We start from the raw sequence: 19953 nt of genomic DNA on the forward strand, positions 1-19953 counted from the left end.
AGGCAAGACAAAAAAGAAATTGCATACAAAGACACAAGAGGCCAGTGGGAGGAATAAAGTTCAGAGGCTGAATGTGGGGCTGGCTTTGATTTAAAATTTCATGACTGCAGTGGGTTTTCTTTCAGCCATTTTCATGACCTGAAGACATTTTTGCTCAGCTATGTCATTGATGCTCAGAAAGTGGGGAAAACATCTAGTTTCAGCCTGCTTACGTGGAAAAAAAAGTTAGAATATTCATTGTTAATGATATTTTTAAAGTTTCCAGTTCCATTATATAAGGTAGTTACACTTGTGTGTCTGTCTCTCTCTAACTGAATGCATTATTCAACAAAATCTTCTGAGTTCCACTGAAATACAGAAGTGTTTCTCTGATTAGCTGCATTATGTGGGTAATATTGGTGGGACACCAAGCGTTGCAAAATAAACAAATAAACTTCTAATTGCTGAATGCATTAGGACCAGAGTTGTAATTTAAACATGGGTGTGTGTAGATTGTTGATGACTTACAGTATAGCAATTCTGAAAGACTTTATACTTTGTCTCTCGGTGAATGCTTACATCATAAGTGGTCCATCCTCGTCTTTTTCTACAGTAAATAAGCAAACTTCTAAGCTTTTTGGCTTTACATGTTTTACTTTCATTTCAAAGCAATTAAAACTGAGAGATGAGAAATAATATGGTTTTCTTTCACCATCATCTTGCATTTAGTTCCATCGCATTTCACATTAATAGTAACCAACTTTTCTGTCACTACTGAATAAAAGTGTCCTCACAGTATGTTTCACATTGTGGGGGCAGACTGTTTTCAGGGGCGATGTGCAATTCTAGTTTTTCTATATTGCATACCGTTTTGTAGGACCAAAATGTTTAATTTCTGTTTCATCTGAGTGGAGCATCTTTCTCAAAGGTTTGCTACATCTTCTGCAGGGCTTGTGGCCAACTCTGAATGACCTGGCTTGTTTCAGCAATTATTTTTTAAGTCTCTCTTCCATAGAACAGATTTGTAATGTATAACTAACAATTGTCCTGTCAATAGACTTCTGCATCTCCTAGAGTTTCCATGGACTTTTAAGCTTTTGGTAATTACTAATGCTCTCCTTTTCTGGCCTGCTAGTTTAAAAATATAAAACAAGATGTTTTCAGGTCAACTTTCTCCTGGACCTTTCTACTGTATTCTTTGGTCTTTATGATGATGTCTGCTTTCTGACCTTCTCTAACATTTCAAGGCTTCATCAAAAACTGGATTTATATTGTCACAAACTTAATGGTGTCCATTTAGTGATCAAGTGGCTTCTGTGGAAAATGGATTTTAGTTATCGACATCAAAGTAAAGCTCTTCATATTTGTGCCTGTAAACTATTTTTATGAATGAGTTATTTTGTGTTGTTAAAATTTTTGGTTGTAACTTCACACAACCAGCAATGAAATATTTATTAGATGCACTGAATATGTAATGAAGATGTTGCCCTGTAAAAATCAACTCCCAAAACTCTTCTTAAGTGAAAGAAAAAAGAAATATGAAATGGTTTCACAGAGAATCTAATACAGATTATTTAATTGAGTGATAAATTCTCTACACATTATCTTTAGATGTATTGCACTTGTCAATAAGGACTCTAACCTGCAGACGGACCTCCTGGCTGGCCCGCTGGTGCCCATCCTCGCTATCGCTGTTTGACACATCAGACAAGCGTTTTTTCTCTGCTGCAGCTCGTTCCCTGATGTACTCCATGCGTCTGCTGCGACTGAGCTGCTGGGAAAGCAGCAACTGCAGCTGGGCACGCTCTATGGAGCCCAACAGGATCATTGACTCTGGGTTAGGAGACAGAGATGCATGGGGTGAGAGCTAGAGCGACACAAAAACCAAGGAGGATAAAAAAGGGTAAGGTGGTTTATTAGCAGAGTGCAACAAAAGAAAAAGAGAAGGCAAAGGAGGAAAAACAGAAATGGCAGAAACAGATTTGGGATAAAACTGCGAGCTGAGGGCTGTGACTTTCAAACAAACAAATGTACTGTAGAGAAGTCTGCATAGTTGCGTAACAAGTGCCCAGAATGTCCAATAATTAGTGTGCATGTGTTGCCGGCTTTAAGTAACTGCCTTTGTGACGGTGCGTGCAGATTAGGTGTTTGGCTAAATGCCGCAGCTAATTGTTCCTGTACCACTGTATAATTGAAACAGTGTTGAAATACCCAATTTGCACTTTAATGAGGTGACTAAGGCCATCAGCAAGCTGTGCCCAGACAGGTTTTTTTCTATCAATAAGTCACTTTGATGAGAACAGCACTGGGATTGCAGAAACACCAGGAGTACAAAATTAGCAACACCGAACAAAGATGCCCCAGACGTTAGAGCCACTGTATCACAGATTCTGATTTGCAAAACCATTTTAAGATGTTATTTAGCCCCTTAAAAACAAATGTGTGCTAAGCTAATGTGTGGAACAAACGTCGATGAGGTTGGAGCTGTAGGTCACTGACAGCTGATTAACTACAAAAACATAAACCTGCCAGGAACAGAAGTGGCAGTTTTGGTACCATTTCTTCCAAGAATTTCTCATAAAAACATGGTCAAATATCATTGCACTGCAACGTAATAGTCATTAATATAATCTTACTTAATGCCAGCAGGGAAAAGGCTGGTACTTATACTAAATTCTTATAGTATCCATCCATCCATCCATTTTCTGTTTACCCTTGTCCCTAATGGGGTCAGGAGGGTTGCTGGTGCCTATCTCCAGCTACGTTCCGGGCGAGAATTTAATCTTTTTAATAATAAAGCAAATAATGTCAAAAAGTTATTCAGTCAATAACAGAATGTTTTTTTCCAAAACTAAAATCTTCATCTCATCATTTGTAGATTGCCTATAAAACGTATTCACTCCTTGTGAAATGATGATCAACAAAACACCCAACAGGGTGAATATTTGTTACAGACACTTTGATTACTTTAAACTGCAAGACCTGACATATTTTTTTATTTTGGGATTGGATTTACCAATTAGTAATAAATATGTGGCAGCATGGATGCACTAAATCCCAACATTTTAACTGGCAAATCGAGATTTTAACTTGTTTTCATTTTATTTGTTTCTGCCAAAGGAAAATATGAGCAGAAAAATTAGATGAGGGACCAAATGGTTTCTTGTATGGAGATAAACTACCTTCAGGTACAAATAAACCCTCACTGTGTCTTTCAGTGGTTTCACAAGACACCAGAAATGGGCTATTTACACATAACTCTGTGTTTTGCATGGATGTGTAGATTTTTTTTTAACTCACCAGCGGATTCCACTAAAGCCAGAGTCTTGAGATGTCCCGACATCAGGACGTTGTGGAGGTCTCGGTAGCAGCAGTTGAGTGTGATGTACCGTACATCCCGCACCATAATATCCTCCACACGTATGTTGTATTTCCTGAGACAAGCATGGAAGGAAAGAAGAATAAATGAAATGTACAAGGTGAAAAAAGGAGTGTTTTTTATTGTTTCATTTAGATAAGCCCAAAGGAAGAAGACAGCTGAAACGGTATTCTTTTCATTGGCTGAAAATGTATCAACACTCATGTTTAAAAGTTTATACTACACAAACATCATAATATTTACAGATATGATGACTGCACAGCCTTTCAGCTGACTGGTCAACACAATAAAAAGTCAGTATCAACACATCTTGCGGTTGTTACCACATCGCCACATGTACTTCAGGTGAAGCTGGGTGACACTGCGCGAGCACTTATCAGCTCAGCAGAATCACACGCCTCAGTACACCAGTTAGATACACTCAGATTTCTCTTCCTGCTGGAGCCGGCAAAGAACTGCAAACATGACAGCCGTCGCTTAATGGCTTCCGCTGCCAAGACCGTCAACCGTGCCAAGACACGGACTGCGGCCAAACCTCCACTTTTTCAACCGGTGACAACTTGCTGTGCTGACCTTTCCTCAGATGTAAAAAACAAAATTGATGGCCATGCTTTCCAAGCTCCAATTCAATACATATAATGTACAACTCTAGTCCAGGAGGCCTCTTAGGAAGATGAAGAAAACCTATCAATAAACTTATGTATATTAGAGCATAGGAAGAAGAAAATAACTGCAAGTAAAATTACAGTGTGTTTTGTGAAAGAACAAAACCCCTATACAGAACAAATGACTATAATTTTAAAACTATAAAACCACACCAGTTTTAAATTAGTTTCCTGAATTATGTGTATTTTCACTATTTCAGAGGCACTTTCACTATGAATTATGTATGTATAGTTCATCTTCAGCAGTAAGATGAAGAAAAACACACATGCAGGTTTTTGTTCTCACCGTCTGAAGCTAAATCAGGCCAAACATCTCTTGTTTTAGGTCAGTTAGAATAACTAAACCAAAGTCACATTAATGAGAGACATAATTGGTCGGATATGTATAGTATTGTGTCATTTTGCAATAAATTTAAATATCACAAATATTAGAAGGCCTTGAATTAGAAGGTTTTAGGTGCATTTCTGCTAACTATGTAAAAATGAACATTTTACACAGTAAACTTTTCGCATAAACATTTCAGAATTAAATTCTCAAATATAGGACTAAAAAATAAAAAACAATTTTGTCACCTTATTTTTTAAAAAGCGAAATGGTTCTTCTAGCAACAGTCAACCGTATCATCCCAAATATGAAAAAGGCCTTAAAGAAAGTTTCCTCTTTGCACTGTGCTTGCTGACAGCATTTTAATTTGCATGTGGATGAGAGAGAATAATGTAAGTGCTTGCCTCTGAATTGGCCACAGCAGCTGCCAAGGTAAATTTCCCTTGAGGTGTCAAAGGTGGGAGATATCTAATTGTTTTTCCTCTTAATTCAACAAAGTTTCCATGTAATAGCCGGGAATAGAATCTGATCAGACATCCTGCATTCTGTATAAACTGTATAACCTGAAAGGTTGGTCCATTTTTTCCCCCCAATAACACCAACTGATGCTAAATAAGACTGACACCTTGGAATCCTGGTAAAATGAATACTCTGTAACTTTTCCGTTTTTGCAGTGGCGAGGCTCAGGTTTCACTCAGGTGAGGTGGAAAAAGTGTTTAGAAAAGCAGAGGTGACAAGCGAGCTGTGATGAGAAAGGTTATGTAATAGTTTCTACATTTAGAAGTGAAAGTGTTTTTGAATAACGTATGAAATGAAGCCATTGAAAAAGACATGCATGATCATATAGAAACTGTGTAAAGTCAAATTTGTATGTGATTCAAATACCTAACTTTGCATTGCAGTCGAGAAGAAAAAAAATTCTCTTCCAAGAAGATAAATGTTGATAAATGTACATGCTGTATGTGTTGCAGAGCAGCCATTATATAAGTGTTCATTTATAGTGCTTTGTATATCCATCAAAATTGGATAATTTCAAGATTGAGCCCTCCAACCCTTTCTGTGAAATAATTATGTAATAATGTCTGACATGTTTGATGACAGATTATCCTGTCAAGGCAGAGTCAGGAGTACGCAGGAAACGTATTTTTCTTGCCACAAGTAAAGCAAAGTAGAGTTATATTGTAGGGCTTGAGACTAACGTTTTACACTAGTTTCACCTAATTATCTTTCTAAGATGCACCCAAATTTTTGGTCACATCACATTTAGACCATTTTGTTAAACAAAGACTGTTTTGCTCAAGAATAAACTGAGTGACTGAATTTGTCGCCTTGTGTACAAAGAGTTCTGTGCTAATAAACATGCTCTGCCTTTGCAGCCGAGGGGAATAACATCACTCAAAGAAATGCAAAACAAAGTCAATATTGAGACTTGTTTTGTAAAATATGCAGGAAAATTCAATATTGCCTTACATAGAGAACAAATACTCTTCAACTTGTTAGAAGATGTATGTTTGGATAATTTCAAAGCAGTCATTTGAGCTTCCCACTGCAATGGGAGCAGAGCAGAGTTGTTCGACTGATGTTTTTCTTGCAGCCTCTTGGGACCCTCTGCTCCGCAATGGAAGCGGCAGTTCAGGATGGAGCATGCAGTCCTGCCTTCTTACACAGAAGTATATAAATAATGACTTAAAGAGAATAAATTAATAAAAAAAGATCTAAAAATAAATGCTAATGTGTGTTTCTGATTGCTTGAATTTCACACCACTGTCAGTAAACAGACTTACAGAGCTTTGTTTACTTTTAAATTTTTTATAACCCACACATGCAACTTTATCAAAATGTTTTTAGAAGAATTTTCAGAGGATGGCCCAATAAGAATTGATACGTGGGAGCCACCTACTGATCCCAAGACAACAAAAACAAACAAACATAAATAAATAATTTGAGGAAGATTTCTTTCTTTAACCTGATCCTGGACACAATGCCAGTCCCTCTAGTACATGTAGTCAAATGCTGGATTTTACAATAGATAAGACAGAATATTCAATTGTGGTGGTATAGTGAAGGGAAGAGAAGCTTTTCCAGCAAAAATGATTAAGAGTGACATTTGTAACATTCTGAAAACAGCTTCACCTGTCTGTGGACAGCAGGATTACAGTCTGACAGGACTCTTGCACTGCTCTAAAAATGTTTGGCAAATTTGAAGTAGAGGTACACTGTTAAGTAAATGTAGTTTTCTTACTGTAGTTGTACAGAGTAATTTTAAAAGACAGGAGCTAATGCATATTTGCTGTAGGCTCTTCTTCAATATATTACGCTGTACGTACTCATGGTGACCCCAGCCCAGCTCTGGGAGGTAGGGCAGCTTCTTTATCCTGATAAGAGAGTCGTAGTACGACGGCTGCAAAGATTGAGCCACGGCGTTGGCCAGTATAACAGCTATTATCACCGGCAGGATGTGGGAGATCTGACCAGTCAGCTCACACACAATGACCGCAGTTGAAATGGTGTGGGTGACCGCTCCCGACAAGGCTGCAGCACCTGTGGATGGGGGAGAACAGCAGAACAGGCGACTCTCAGTGTCACAGTAAGCTCTGGAACACCAAGGGTTGTGTTAACTGAATATTTTCAGATGAATGGTTTTATGAAATGTTGCTGGAAACTTCCGAAGGCTATGATTGATTTTCACAAACTGCAATTCACACCTCTAACCCCTTTGTGCAAACATGTAGACGTTTTCAATTTTATGCACAGAATACATCGTGGAGGAAACTAAATCTAAATCCCAGTATCTGGGAGCTGAATGTGTTGAAGAGGCTTTAGAGCGCAACCTGGTTACAGATTGGTGTAGTTGGACTACTGGTGGACAGGAAGGGCATAATTTAAGTGCAATCATTTAATCTAATTGTTTAAATGTAGTAGTTGGGGTGACAGTGGGTTTTTGTCACTGTGAGTTTTAAATATGTATTTGTCTACTTGATGTGTGATGGCAAGATGTGGATTGCCTATTCTGAATGTTAATTAAGCTGTAAGAAAAACAAATGTAATTGATTTTGTTGTCATCATTTTAAAAACTGACAGGTAAAAACTGATTATAACTGATTTTATTCGACCCCGTCAGTCAAAAGATAGACAACAAAAATGCCTGGTGCAATCTCTGATCAAAACGGTCCTAAGAAGATGTTTAAGAATATCACAAATTAAGATTCTAGTATCTAAAGCTTCTTTTCTTTATAAGTTGGATCTATGTGAATGTTATTAACCTTATAAAAGTTTCCAATAACAGTAGATAAATAACAATAGATCTGATAATAAATTTCATTAGTAGTCAGGGAATTATTGTAAAACTGTTTTTCTAAATACATCAAGTTATGTTGTAGTAAAATAAATTATTAATAACCACTCACAGCAAGGAGGATAGAAATAAAATCTATTTTCACTGCTATTAATAAATCTGTCAAGATGAATCTCAATTGGCTAAAATCACTGCTGGCAAGTCAATGCTTTACAAAGACTGTAAATAAGTATAACTGGTTTTCAGGTTTCTTGTAGTGTTTTTAAAAAAGTTTAGTATTTGGTTCTCAGAGAGGTGTACCAAATACTAATCTGCTTAATCAACCATTCCAAGTCATTCTCTCATCGGTTTTATTTATCAGATCTAAAACTCTTCTTCTAGCTCTGCTCAGCTAAATAAATTCACATTCTTTTCCTATACACCCATAAAGCATAAATGGATGTAATTTAATACTGGAGGAAATCTCTGCATCAACCCCTTTTTTTTCTCCTTTCTTAGAAGTGATGTATAAAGAGTTGTATAAAATCTGGGACTAAACTGACAGAGCAGCGTGGTGTGAATGAGTCTTCATACAGACAGACAAAATGGATGAGTCCAATTTAAACAGTGGAAAAAAGAGGAACAGTAGAGAATGAGAGAATTAAAGAGAGAGCAATACAATGAGGGAATGAACAAACAGATGCTAGATAGGAGCGTTTGCACCAGCAGGTTTCATTGTTCTTTCCCATAACTTAATTAAGCCGTGTCTGCCTCCCTCCCCTCAGATAAATGCTGCTGCTGCTCTCTCCACCCATCCTAATGCTCAGTCCTTAGAGCGAGTTCTGCTGTGAGATGAAAGAGGCTCATCAGAATGTCGGGGCTGCAAAGGGCCGAGTCATCAGCTACAGCACAGCACAACAGCATCAGCCCAGAAAAAAAAGGAAAACAGCAGGCGCCGAGGCCGCAGCAGAGGCATAATCAGCACTGCTGTCAACAAGTAACACTGGATCTCATCACAGGCGCAACTTTATTGTAGATGTCTAATCAAAGTTGAAAAAAACCCCCAAAAAACTAAAATTAATCATTTTTACAACTCATATACAGTATTTTAAAAAACCCATTGAATATTTGCTAATAAAGTTCAACAACAAGTGATGATTCTGTTATGATTTACCTCTTTCAAAACAGTACTTTTGTATTCGGTTGATTTTCTTGGGTCATTTTTGTTTCCATTATGTTATATTCTCATACTATTTCATGATTTTATTTGTGGTGCATCAGAAAGTTTTGATCTTGAGCTGGGAGCTCAAACTTAGTAAGAATAAAACTATATAAATGCTACAAATAGACCAAATCAGATATTCATACTTATTCAAAAGTATAACCAGAAAGAAAAGAAGAAAAAAGTTATTCAGTAATAAATTAATGAGTGTTCAACATACCCGCAACAGCGTAGGCTCCTGGCATTATGAGATAAATGGACTCGTCAGAGTGAATGCCATCTGGGAACCAGGCTGCCATGCATTCTCCAACCAGACGACCAAACGCTGCTCCTACAACCACAGGGACACATGGATGAAGACACAAACAGTCTGACCTCGGGTTTCTGCCTACATGTAGAGAGGTAATAAACCTGAATTTATGTGCAATGGAATGACTACACCTGGTTCCAAACTATAAATATTACATTTAACACATTCCGATCTGCAGTGCTGCATCTCCCCTAGAAGAGTTACAACAGGAGTGAAAGGTGTAGATTTAGGTGAAAAGTAATTCTGCAAAGCACTGATTGCTACAACTAAGGTAAAAGATAAGACTATAAACCCCATCTGATGGATGTTGGAGGCTTAAATTGGTGGATTAGCGTCTTAAGGTGGAAAGCCAGCAACAGTGACACATCATTGTGTGTCTTAATATCTTCACATTTTGCAGACTTTTACCAAAAATTACAATTAGGACCCAATCAGGGTTCTGCCATAATAGTTCTGAACAATTATGATGAGTTTTTCATTTTAGGAAAGGGGCTGTCCTCTCAGTCACTACTTTCTTTTGCACCAGAAGCAAAAAGTTGATATGATAAACTTTTTAAAACATCCTGTGTAATTTGTCATCTCTCTCCTATTTTATCTGTTGATCCAAGTCTTTGATGGGGCTGATTAGACTTCCTAAATGACAGTCCAACTTCACCTACTCCAAAAAGACAGACTTGAGCTCACTGTTCTAAAACACACATTGTTGATTGCTCATTACCAATGACAATTATAGGCACGAAAGATCCACAGGGCACAGGCATGGTGATGGCCAAGGCAGTCATCCAAAACTAAAGAGAAAGAAAAAAATATTTGTGAGATAAAGATATAAAATGAAAGAACACGGTGGCATTTCAATTAGATATCCAAGTCCTCTGCAGTATGCCCAAACATGATAGCTAATCTGAATCTCGAATCAGCAGTGAGGGGGCGGCCATGCAAGGTTAGATTGAACCGTCACATTCATTCTTCATTTGACAAAGACCCTGAAATAAAGCTTGTGTAATGAGTGGCCTTCACCGATTGGCTGACACTACAGCAGGCAAGGAGAAAGGACAGCTAATTAAGCAAGAAAAGGGAAATGTCACTGCTGACAATGTGTTAGCATTGCTCTATGTCCACATGTGTAGGTAGACCTGTACTTAAAAGTATCAACAGATTTAGTCCACAAAGTCAGCTACACAGATATTACATAAGATACCTTGTTATTATTCATACAAACTCCACTCAATGATCACAGTATTGATCAGTTTTAATACATGATCAGTCATTACATCCTTGACACTGAAGGAAGCAAATGCAACTAAGAAGATTGGAATACATAATCAATTGTTAGCCAAAGCTAATATTAGTTTGAGGTTCAACAATGACTGCTTTAAATGTACAAACGAAGCAAAAGGTGGATCAGCGGTAGAGAAAGAGAACCATATATAAAGGTTACAATCCTTGATGCAACTGTCCCAGGTTTGATTCCCAGCAGCATGATGAGTACTGCATGTCCTGCCCTTCTGTTTCAGTCCTTTTTCCTGTCAAACTACTAATTAATAAAGGCCACCCTCTCAACATGCTATGCTGAACAGCAGCAGAAATAAAAGCATTTGGGGAAATTCACAAGTCAAGTTGATCATTGATGAGATTATTAATAGAAAGAAAATGGGAGGACAATATACCTGGCTAATTCTTATGGACATTCAGTCAGATGTAGGAACTGCTGATCTAAACATCATCCTCTGGCTGGAATAGTCAGTTTGAGTCAGCTTTAGGTACAGCTCTGTTCTGTCTGTAATTTCTTATATCTTATGGATTTGTTTTAAACTGTTGAAGTACAACTCAAATAATATTAGATAGTGCTACGTTTTATGCTGACTCAGACTCACACTGCCTACATGATGTTAAAGTTCAGCTAAAAACTGGGCTTTCTAGTATGCTTTATTTGAAGAAAAGTGGGAGAACAGATTCATGAATTGTATTTTTAAACAAAACAAAAATAAGACCAGAACTGGTGCTGCATAAGCCAAAGCACCAGTTCTTTGTATTTCCACCATGAACTTAAAAGAACTACAGGTGATGTTTTGTCTACAGTCAGCCTGTGAGATGATCTGAAATTACTCCTCGACTATTTAGGTCAGTTTGGTTTATTAATTCACTTCTTGCTTCAACATGGGACATGTCATTTATTCATCGAAGTCACACAAAATTGAGACGTTGTCACATTAAACATTTACATGCCCAAAGTGCAGCATGTGAATTGGAGTATTATACAAACTATTAGGCAAATCTCATTGCTGTATTAATCTCATAGTTTCAAATAGACTTTTTAATTACTCTCATTACTCCGTCTCTCTCCTCCCTCTCTCTTCTCTCTCTCTCTGGACCCTCTGCTCCGTCTATAGTTAGTAGTAATTAAGGCCGGCTGCCATGGTGACGTAATGCATCTCCTACTGCAACCCTGAACTGCCACCGTTTTCACACCTTGAGCAAACACACATATGTGCGTAGGTGTTAACACACCCCCACAGCACACACCATAACACATACTCTGTGACGAGAATCAAAGCTCCATGCTGCCAGACACACAAACATTTGATTACAATAAATGAGTCTCATGGGCAAAATAAAGCAGACAGTGGATTCTTCAAACTCCCTTTTCCATCGTATTGTTGCTCTTCCACCCAGACAGTAAAACACAAATGACAAAGAGAGCGTAAAGAAGGATCTCTGGACTCATAATAAAAGCTTAAACTAAAGGTTGAGGCCATGAGTTCTGTGGAAAGAATCACAGAAGTGCACCAGGGTGTCACTGTGTAGGTGTTTGATATTATCCGACAGCATTAAAAAACCCAGAAGGGGGGGAGAATGTCCATCCATCCATCCTTCCATTTTCTAACACCCTTGTTCCTAGTGCGGTTGGGAGGTGCTGGTGCCTATCTCCAGCTAACATTCTGGGCGAGAGGCAGAGTACACCCTGGACAGGTCACTAATCTGTCACAGGGCAACACAGAGACAAACAGGACAAACAACCATGCACACACACACACACACACACACACACCTAGGAAGAATTTAGAGACCAATTTTTTGGACTGTGGGAGAAAACCAGAGTACCCGAAGAGAACCCATGCATGCAGAGGGAGAACATGCAAACTGAGTGCAGAAAGACCCCGGGTCGGGAATCGAACCCAGGACTTTCTTGCTGCATGGCAACAGTGCTACCAACTGCGCCACTGTACAGCCCGAGTGGACAATGTGGCCATCAAAATTTTTTGTAAAATTCAAGTAACTCACACTGAGAACATCTGAATTGGTTTTTCTGAAACAATCACTAGGAGATGATTTTAATTAAAGTTCTAAATGTGTGCCATGTCTAACCTTTAATGTGCCGATTACTATGGTTCAAAAACTTTACAGTTTTCAGTAATCAAAAATGCAATAATCAAATCCCTGAGATTGATTTACAAAGCTTTGAAGTCTAGATAAAATAATAATAATAATAATAATAATAATAATAATAATAATAATAATAATAATAATAATAATAATAATAATAATAATAATAATAATAATAATAATAATAATAAAAACATGAAAATGACATTGTCGATCTGCAATATTCCAAAGAAACTGAAGCTTGAAAGCTGAAATACTGGAACACACTGTTGCTTCACATGCTGCTGGCTGGCGATTGCAAAGCAGCCAATCGAGAAGCACCATTTATTTTATTTACGACCGATGGACGGAGAAGAGATTAGAAAAACTGTTGAAATTAACTTAGGTGGTAATGCTAAAATGGTTTTCACTGCGCATATTAAGGTATTTATGGAATTTGAACAAAAAGGGGTAGTTAGTGTTTTTACAGTATGCAAATATTACCAGATTTCAGCTGTTTGTGGGTAGCTGTGGTCCTTGAACCACACACACAAAGAAAAAGAACACTTTTCTGAAACCTGAAAAACATTTTTGGTGCATCAAAAATATTTTTGTCAGATTAATATTTTTTATGGTAATGTGTCAATCTCCACTTTATCTTGCCACCCACGGTCTGAGTCACCCACTTTCAACAATCCCTTATTGTCCCATTTAATTTGACAGATTTGAACATCCTCCTCTCTGAGAAAAGTACTTTGAAAAACGTCAAACAGACATTATTATCCACTATTGAGAGATGAGGAAAAAAAAAAATCATTGGAATAAAAGCAGAAAGCACAATGTACACAGATGAATGCAAAAACTGACAAAAATTGACAAGTCTGGGTTACGGATTTATTTTTTATGGTCCAACAGAACTACTCGTTACTACTTTTGAGCAAAATGGAAATTTTATTTTCATGCTTTAAATGATTTTCTGAACATCTGAGTCATGAGTCTTAAAAAGACAAAAGTGGTCCGATCACTGTAGAGAAAGTTTAGTGTCAATCTGCACAAAACCTTTTGCACATAAATATTAATATTAAACGTAATGTTGGGATCGGCCTCTATTAAGATGAAATAGCTGACGACTCTTTACAGAGCACCTCGTCTGCAAGGTGTAGATGACAGGGTAATATGATCCAGCTGCTTGTTTGCACAGAAACATCCACTCAAACACAGGTGAATGTGACAAGATGCTGCCAGCTGTGTCGTGTCCATCCCCATAGGACAGCAGTCTTTACCATGGCAACCACTCTGACGTCTGTAAAGTTACAGTGGCCAACAAATCCCCTGTGGCTCAGGGTTACATCCGAGATAAACTAATGGAAAGATCCCTGTAGGCTGTTAATGTCCCTCGATGTATTTTTAATAAGTCACTGATGGAAAACGTACCCTTACTATAGCCATGTCATGTTACAGATTGAATGCTATTGGTGGTTAAAACTCCTGCACTGAAGGTTTAGTCTAGAAACCTTCATGTTTATAAATCATGTTTAGTTTAAAGCTAACATACTGACAGAGCAGCACCATGTCTGTAATATGTGTACTGTTTTTAAGCAAATATGTTGTCATGGGGTGTTGGCTGGTGTTGGTCAAGGGGGAACTTTCTTTAAGAAATATGAAGATATTAGAACAATATTTGAAGAAAAAAATGCCTCAACTCTGTCTCTCAGGGTCTCACAGCCCGAACAAACAGTAGAAGCTGCTTCTATTTAAAATAGTTGGTTCTGAGTTTTCTTTAATCAATAACAACCTCCACACTCACGGTATTAGGAATTTGTGCGATAGTGCTCAGTATGGAGTGATCACTGATCAGGAAGGATCATAATTAAGTCTCTATCCTGTTCAGTTTCATTTGTCATATGCAAGTTAAGAAAGTCAGCAATGCAATGAAGAGCTTTGCATGAGAAGAACTGTTCAAATGGCTATAAAATAAAGTAGTACTAGCATGGAATGGAAGTAAAAAATTAAATAAATCAATGAATATATAATATTTACAACTGCAGAAGAAATTTACCAAACAATAGAGTAAAATATACACTGCAGGACAAATAAAGTATAGGTAGTATTTCATAGTATTTCACAGATGATAATATGGCTTAGACGATTATTGTATTAACGTTGAGATGAGTTAAGATAGTAAGGTAGTGACATATATGATAGTCATAAGGTGCAGCAGTTATAGACATAAGTGTCACAAATGTGTCTTAGTGCAGTATTATTGTTGAGAGTTAACCACATAGCAACAGAGTTTAGTGACAGTTTGTGGATAATACTCGTCTTTAAGTCTTTTTGTGTGTGGTGGCCGGTTCCTGTACCATAAACTAGAGAGTAGCAGTTGGAAAAGTTTTTGTGCTGACTGGGTGCACTCACCACCCATTCAGCACCCATTCCAGTCAACTTCTAGGCATGACATTGTCTTACAATAACATTGACTTTGAGAGCAACATAATCTGACCTGCTCTCCAGGATTCATTAACCTGTTTCTTGCTTCCCCTGTTTTATGATTGCAGTGGAAGACCAGTTCATTATAGTTGTTTACAAAGATCTGAGGTGACAACCTGAAAAAGCTGATGTTGAGAATTTGATGCTTTTTGATTTGCATTGATTCTGATCACGAATCAACAGCACAACGTCTACATTGAAACGCGTATTTTTCCTAAAATGAGCATCACATACCTGCAGAAGCATCAGTACATGTAGAACATTTGTTATGGGATTAACCAACTCACATGAAGGGAAGGCTAAATAAATCTTGAAATATCAAGATTTGTTTTAAAATCAGCTGATGATATGTGGGTTAAGCACGACTATTTGTCCTGCCAGGACTAATGCTACACTCAATTACGTTTCCTAACTATTACTGTAACAAATCTTATGGAGCAGAAATGACTCACTCCCCCGGAGGAATCATTAATTTTTAATCTGATTTAATCGACTCACTGTATGTCTCACAGAAGAGATTCACGGCCATCAGACATAATTATGAGGATTTCCAACCACAACCTGAATGGAGACTTCAGTAAGCCAAGGTTTTAAAACAAGAAAATAACTCTACAGCATGAAAAGCTTTGATGTTTAAAAACCTTCAAGGAGCAGCCAGAAAACACAGAAGGAATCCTAAATTAAAATCCATTTAGAATATTCCTAATGAACCGCATGAATTTTGAAGGTGGCTTTAATAAGACGTATTATTTATAGACCTGCTTCAGGCTTATACTATTTTCAAGGGAGAGGAAGTAGTTATTGTATTCAGTTCAATTCAAAAACGGATATTACATCTTCAGAAGTTGTTGGCAAGTCTGGACAGGCAGGCAAAGTTAGATTTAAGCAGCCAGAAACATGCATGTCTGAAAAGGGACTGTGTTTATACCTACACCATTAGCAGGAACAGCAAACATTACCAGAAGTCCCAGAACACAACAACTTTAAAAACAAACAAGTTATTCCTCAATCGAGCAATAAAAACAGTCATGAGACAGTTTGTCCCTATCAAGGTATGCCAGACTTAAATTTTTTTTTTCTTCTTTTTTTAAATTTAAAACTGCAGAAAAACTTTAGGTCAAATCATTGACTTCTTTCTGATAGTATAGAACGGAGATGATGTTAAACTTGCCCCTCCCCTCTGTTGCTGGTCAGCACACATTGCTGGTCAGCACACTGAAAGAAGGCAACTACATATATTTTTTTTCTGTAAAATACATGCAACTGAGGGGATTTTTTTTTACTCAAGGTCGCCATACTAAAATGTTCTCAGCTCATGTCAAATGTTGAAATATCTAAATAAAGTTGGAGCAGGTTGACCAAGAAACTAATATAAGCAAAATGCTGTGAAAGATCCAAAATAGGCTGTTTGTAGGAGACCAGCTGGTCTATTAAGAGGCCAGGGCAATAATGGCTCTTCTGTGCAAAGCTGATAAAGGTGTAATTTCAGCTTTATTAGCAGCCACTATACGCTCAGAAAAGAAAAGCAAAGATTTTCACACATTTCACACTTCTAGATAAAACACTGGATTATTTTTAAAAATGACCATGTTTGTGACACTCTCATTAGTGCTAATGTTTCTATTATTGTTTCTCTAAGTCTTTATGTATCTGCATAAAGCCTCTCAATAAGTTGTTGTGTGCCAAATTTCATTTTAAGCAGATATTTCTACCTTAATCAAGGCAATCTGCGCCCGAGGTAGTGTGACTAAGATTGAATCTGTACTTTAATCCCAAACATGATAATAATATGCTATGGTCAGGTCAAGCAACTGAAAAAGTAATTGCTACAAATGGGTGCCAATGAAAAATAAAACCATTGTGGTTCCTTTTCAGCCACTTGGGTAACATATTCTCAAAATAACATTGCATTTGTTTGAGCCAATGCAATGTGGGTAAAACACACTGATTAAACCAAAGCCCCTGAAATACATTGAAGTTCTCCCCAATTAGCCTCATGGTAAGACAGAATTCTTAATACCAGTTCAAATACTTTAATATAACCCATTTCAAGCTATTGGACAAGAACAGCTATAACTACATAGTCATTTGACTTTATGTTTTTCACTATAATTTGATGAAACATGGATCTGACATCTGACATCAAAGCTAAATAATGTGTTGCAAATTTATTCGAATCTATTGAAGTACAACCTTTTCAGATTGCAGAAAGGGTCATTGCTAAGTACTACAATTAACATTTACCATTACAAAAACAGATTTTTATATTGAAAGAATTGATACTTTATAGATGGAATAAATCATTACAGCTCTTCAACAAATATTGCTTCCAAATAACTCATTTAGTAAAACTAACAGACTTTTATCTAAGAAGATTGCACCAGATGTAGCTCGAATTAACTGAATGCTTTTGAAGTAAATGAACAACACTAGAGATTGGAGAATGATCTAGGTTTTAATAAATGTGTTTGTTGTACAATCATGGCCACTGCTGTATTTTGGTTGGTACTACTTTGTCAAGCGCAAGGTTACACTGTGATTCTGCTATAAAGTAATAACTCTCCTTGTGTTTGGGCCAGATTGGAGCAGTCTTATAGAGAAATAGTATTTTGTTTGGATTGCTGTGTCTTAGTTGGACAGCCTTTACATTGGTTAAGGGCAGCTTAAAGCAATCTGAAAATGAAACAGGAAAACACATATCCTCTTTCATTTAATTAGGATGTGGATTTTCATTTTGTTATTCAAGTCAAAGAAAAGTGACCACAAAAACTGTAAGACTACATGAGTTATCAAGAACTAAAGGGTACAAATGTCAATGCTATCAGTTATGACGGACAATGGAGGACATTTATACTCAATCAGCTGGAAGAGCTGTATGAACCTGTGTGTAAACCATTTTCAGAGGACAGTGCTTCTTCCCAGGAGCCCCTCCTAGATTCCCACTCCAATTACAGTCCAGTCAGCTCTGTGACACTATAAAGCACACACACTGCTGTTTAAAGACAGACAGCAGAGGACACACACCTGCATTAATATACCCGTTTCACCCTGAGAGCTCATAACAGTGCAAAACTAAAAATAACATTGAATTATTATGAATGGCAAATTGGTTAGCAGCTTTGAGAGTGCACAAAGCAGCTAACCAATGAGCTGTGCTGAAACTAGCATCTTCACAGTAAGTGCCAACATTTCACTGTCACAGCTTAATCAGGGCAAGTTGCTAGTTGTTAGCACAGCTGAAGCTGATGGAGAACTGTGCAAACACCTTTTCTATTCATCACTGGAAACAGTGTATCATAAGTTTCAGCATGAAAAAGGGAGCATCAAGATAAGATGGCTGCCAGGGTGAATAAAAGAACCAGTCATTATAGAGAAGAAGCGGGAGTGAGAGCAATCTCGCCTTTGAAAATCACCAGGCTGAACCCAGCAAAACCAAAGGCTGTAATTAGACCGAGCCATTACAGCCTCGCTTTGCATGTCGAGTCAGGGTGATGGAGATAGAGAGAGGACATTAGTCAGGACATGGCGTCAAATACATGCTCAACTGCTCAACAAGGTTTGTTCAGGTGGCGTTTTATGTTTACAATTTTCATCTGTTTTAATATTACCATGTAGTACCATGTCTAAATGTTTTGGATCATATATGGAGTGCTGGAATAATTGAATTTGTTTATAGTGTCACTAATCAGTGTTAGTGCAAACATTTATGCAAACAGTTCCTGCTGTCACTGCGTTAACACAGCGCCCTCTGGACCGACACAGAGCTACAATTGGACCCCAGAAGACAGTGGTTATTAGACTGTGTGCTAATCTCTTTTAAAAATGTTACTTCTCCATTCTGTACCTCAAGTATTCAGACTTTCCAACCTTTCCAGAGTTGTGCAGCTGAGGTGAGAACTGACAGTGATAATCTACTGAATGTTGTAGCTCCTTACATCTCTCCCATCTGTCTCATCACCCGTCACCAGTGAGCTCTGTCATCAGCGCTGTGGGATAATCGAAGACTGCGATCATGTTACGTTAGCAGAGAAGAGCTGCTGCTATTCTGCTCCCCAGCTGAGCATAAGGCACAAATTCAAATTGCACAGAGACAGACAGTTCGTTCTTATTCCGCTGATTTTCAATAAGCAGATACGTTTTCAGCTCTTACAGTTGAGAGACAACATAAAGCATGACAGCTGCTTAGGAAATGTATGGGAAAAAAATGTTCAAATGTTCAAAAGGTTTCACAGCAGGGATATCCCAATCCAATCCCAGGTATGGAATTGGGGTCCTACTTACAGGAGCTTTAAATGATCAATGTAAAATCCCAGATGAAAACCTTCTGCCGATACCTGATATTGTGTAGTCTGTAACTGTACAACTGTGGCAACCACAGGTAATAAAAACTCCCATTTCTCTCTGCAAAACTAGCAAAAATGCACACTCCTCTGGTATTTCCAAATACCAGAAGACTGCCTGAGCTGTGCAGAGGGCAGCTGAAACACCAATCATTCAATATGAAAACATTAAAAGCATATTGATGAACCAGGAGAATAACTAATATTGGCGTGTCCTGAATATCTTTGTAAAGGTAATTTACTAATATACTCAGACAATACTAATAAGAATTTATACTGATATTTTACAACAACATAAACCTTGTGATTTTTAAGCAAATTGATACCAATTATGAATTGGTTTTGAAGTGAGTATTGCTGTCAAAACAGATAAATGGCCTTAATTCGTTCTCTTCTTGTGCTAGCCATAGTTCCCGTCAAAGAAAGGTTGCTTTGCACAGAATGGGCCTCTAATGTATTGAATCTTTTGCTAATAATATTTCCTCAGAAATTACAGTTTCCAAGCTTCAACATGAGTTTCAGCCGCAGTGAAGACGGCTTTAGGGCTGTCACCTTCAGCAGAGTCCTCTACAGACGTGTGGTACCACCATTGTAAAGCTTTCTCAAATT

General features: G+C 37.6%; 1 protein-coding gene across 1 annotated transcript in view; it reads right to left on the bottom strand.

Moving 5' to 3' along the window:
* Nucleotides 1–19953, bottom strand: part of LOC122832651 (chloride channel protein 2-like) — an 80530-nt gene that overhangs the window by 21433 nt on the left and 39144 nt on the right. The window contains exons 13-17 of the mRNA XM_044119620.1: nt 9873–9942; nt 9065–9175; nt 6676–6889; nt 3280–3413; nt 1622–1812 (exon numbers count right to left, since the gene is read on the bottom strand). Of these exons, the coding sequence (XP_043975555.1) occupies nt 1622–1812; nt 3280–3413; nt 6676–6889; nt 9065–9175; nt 9873–9942 (720 nt within the window). The remainder of the gene's footprint in view (nt 1–1621; nt 1813–3279; nt 3414–6675; nt 6890–9064; nt 9176–9872; nt 9943–19953) is intronic.

The sequence above is a fragment of the Gambusia affinis genome, linkage group LG06 (genome assembly GCF_019740435.1).
Source record: "Gambusia affinis linkage group LG06, SWU_Gaff_1.0, whole genome shotgun sequence".
Taxonomy (NCBI): Eukaryota; Metazoa; Chordata; class Actinopteri; order Cyprinodontiformes; family Poeciliidae; genus Gambusia; species Gambusia affinis.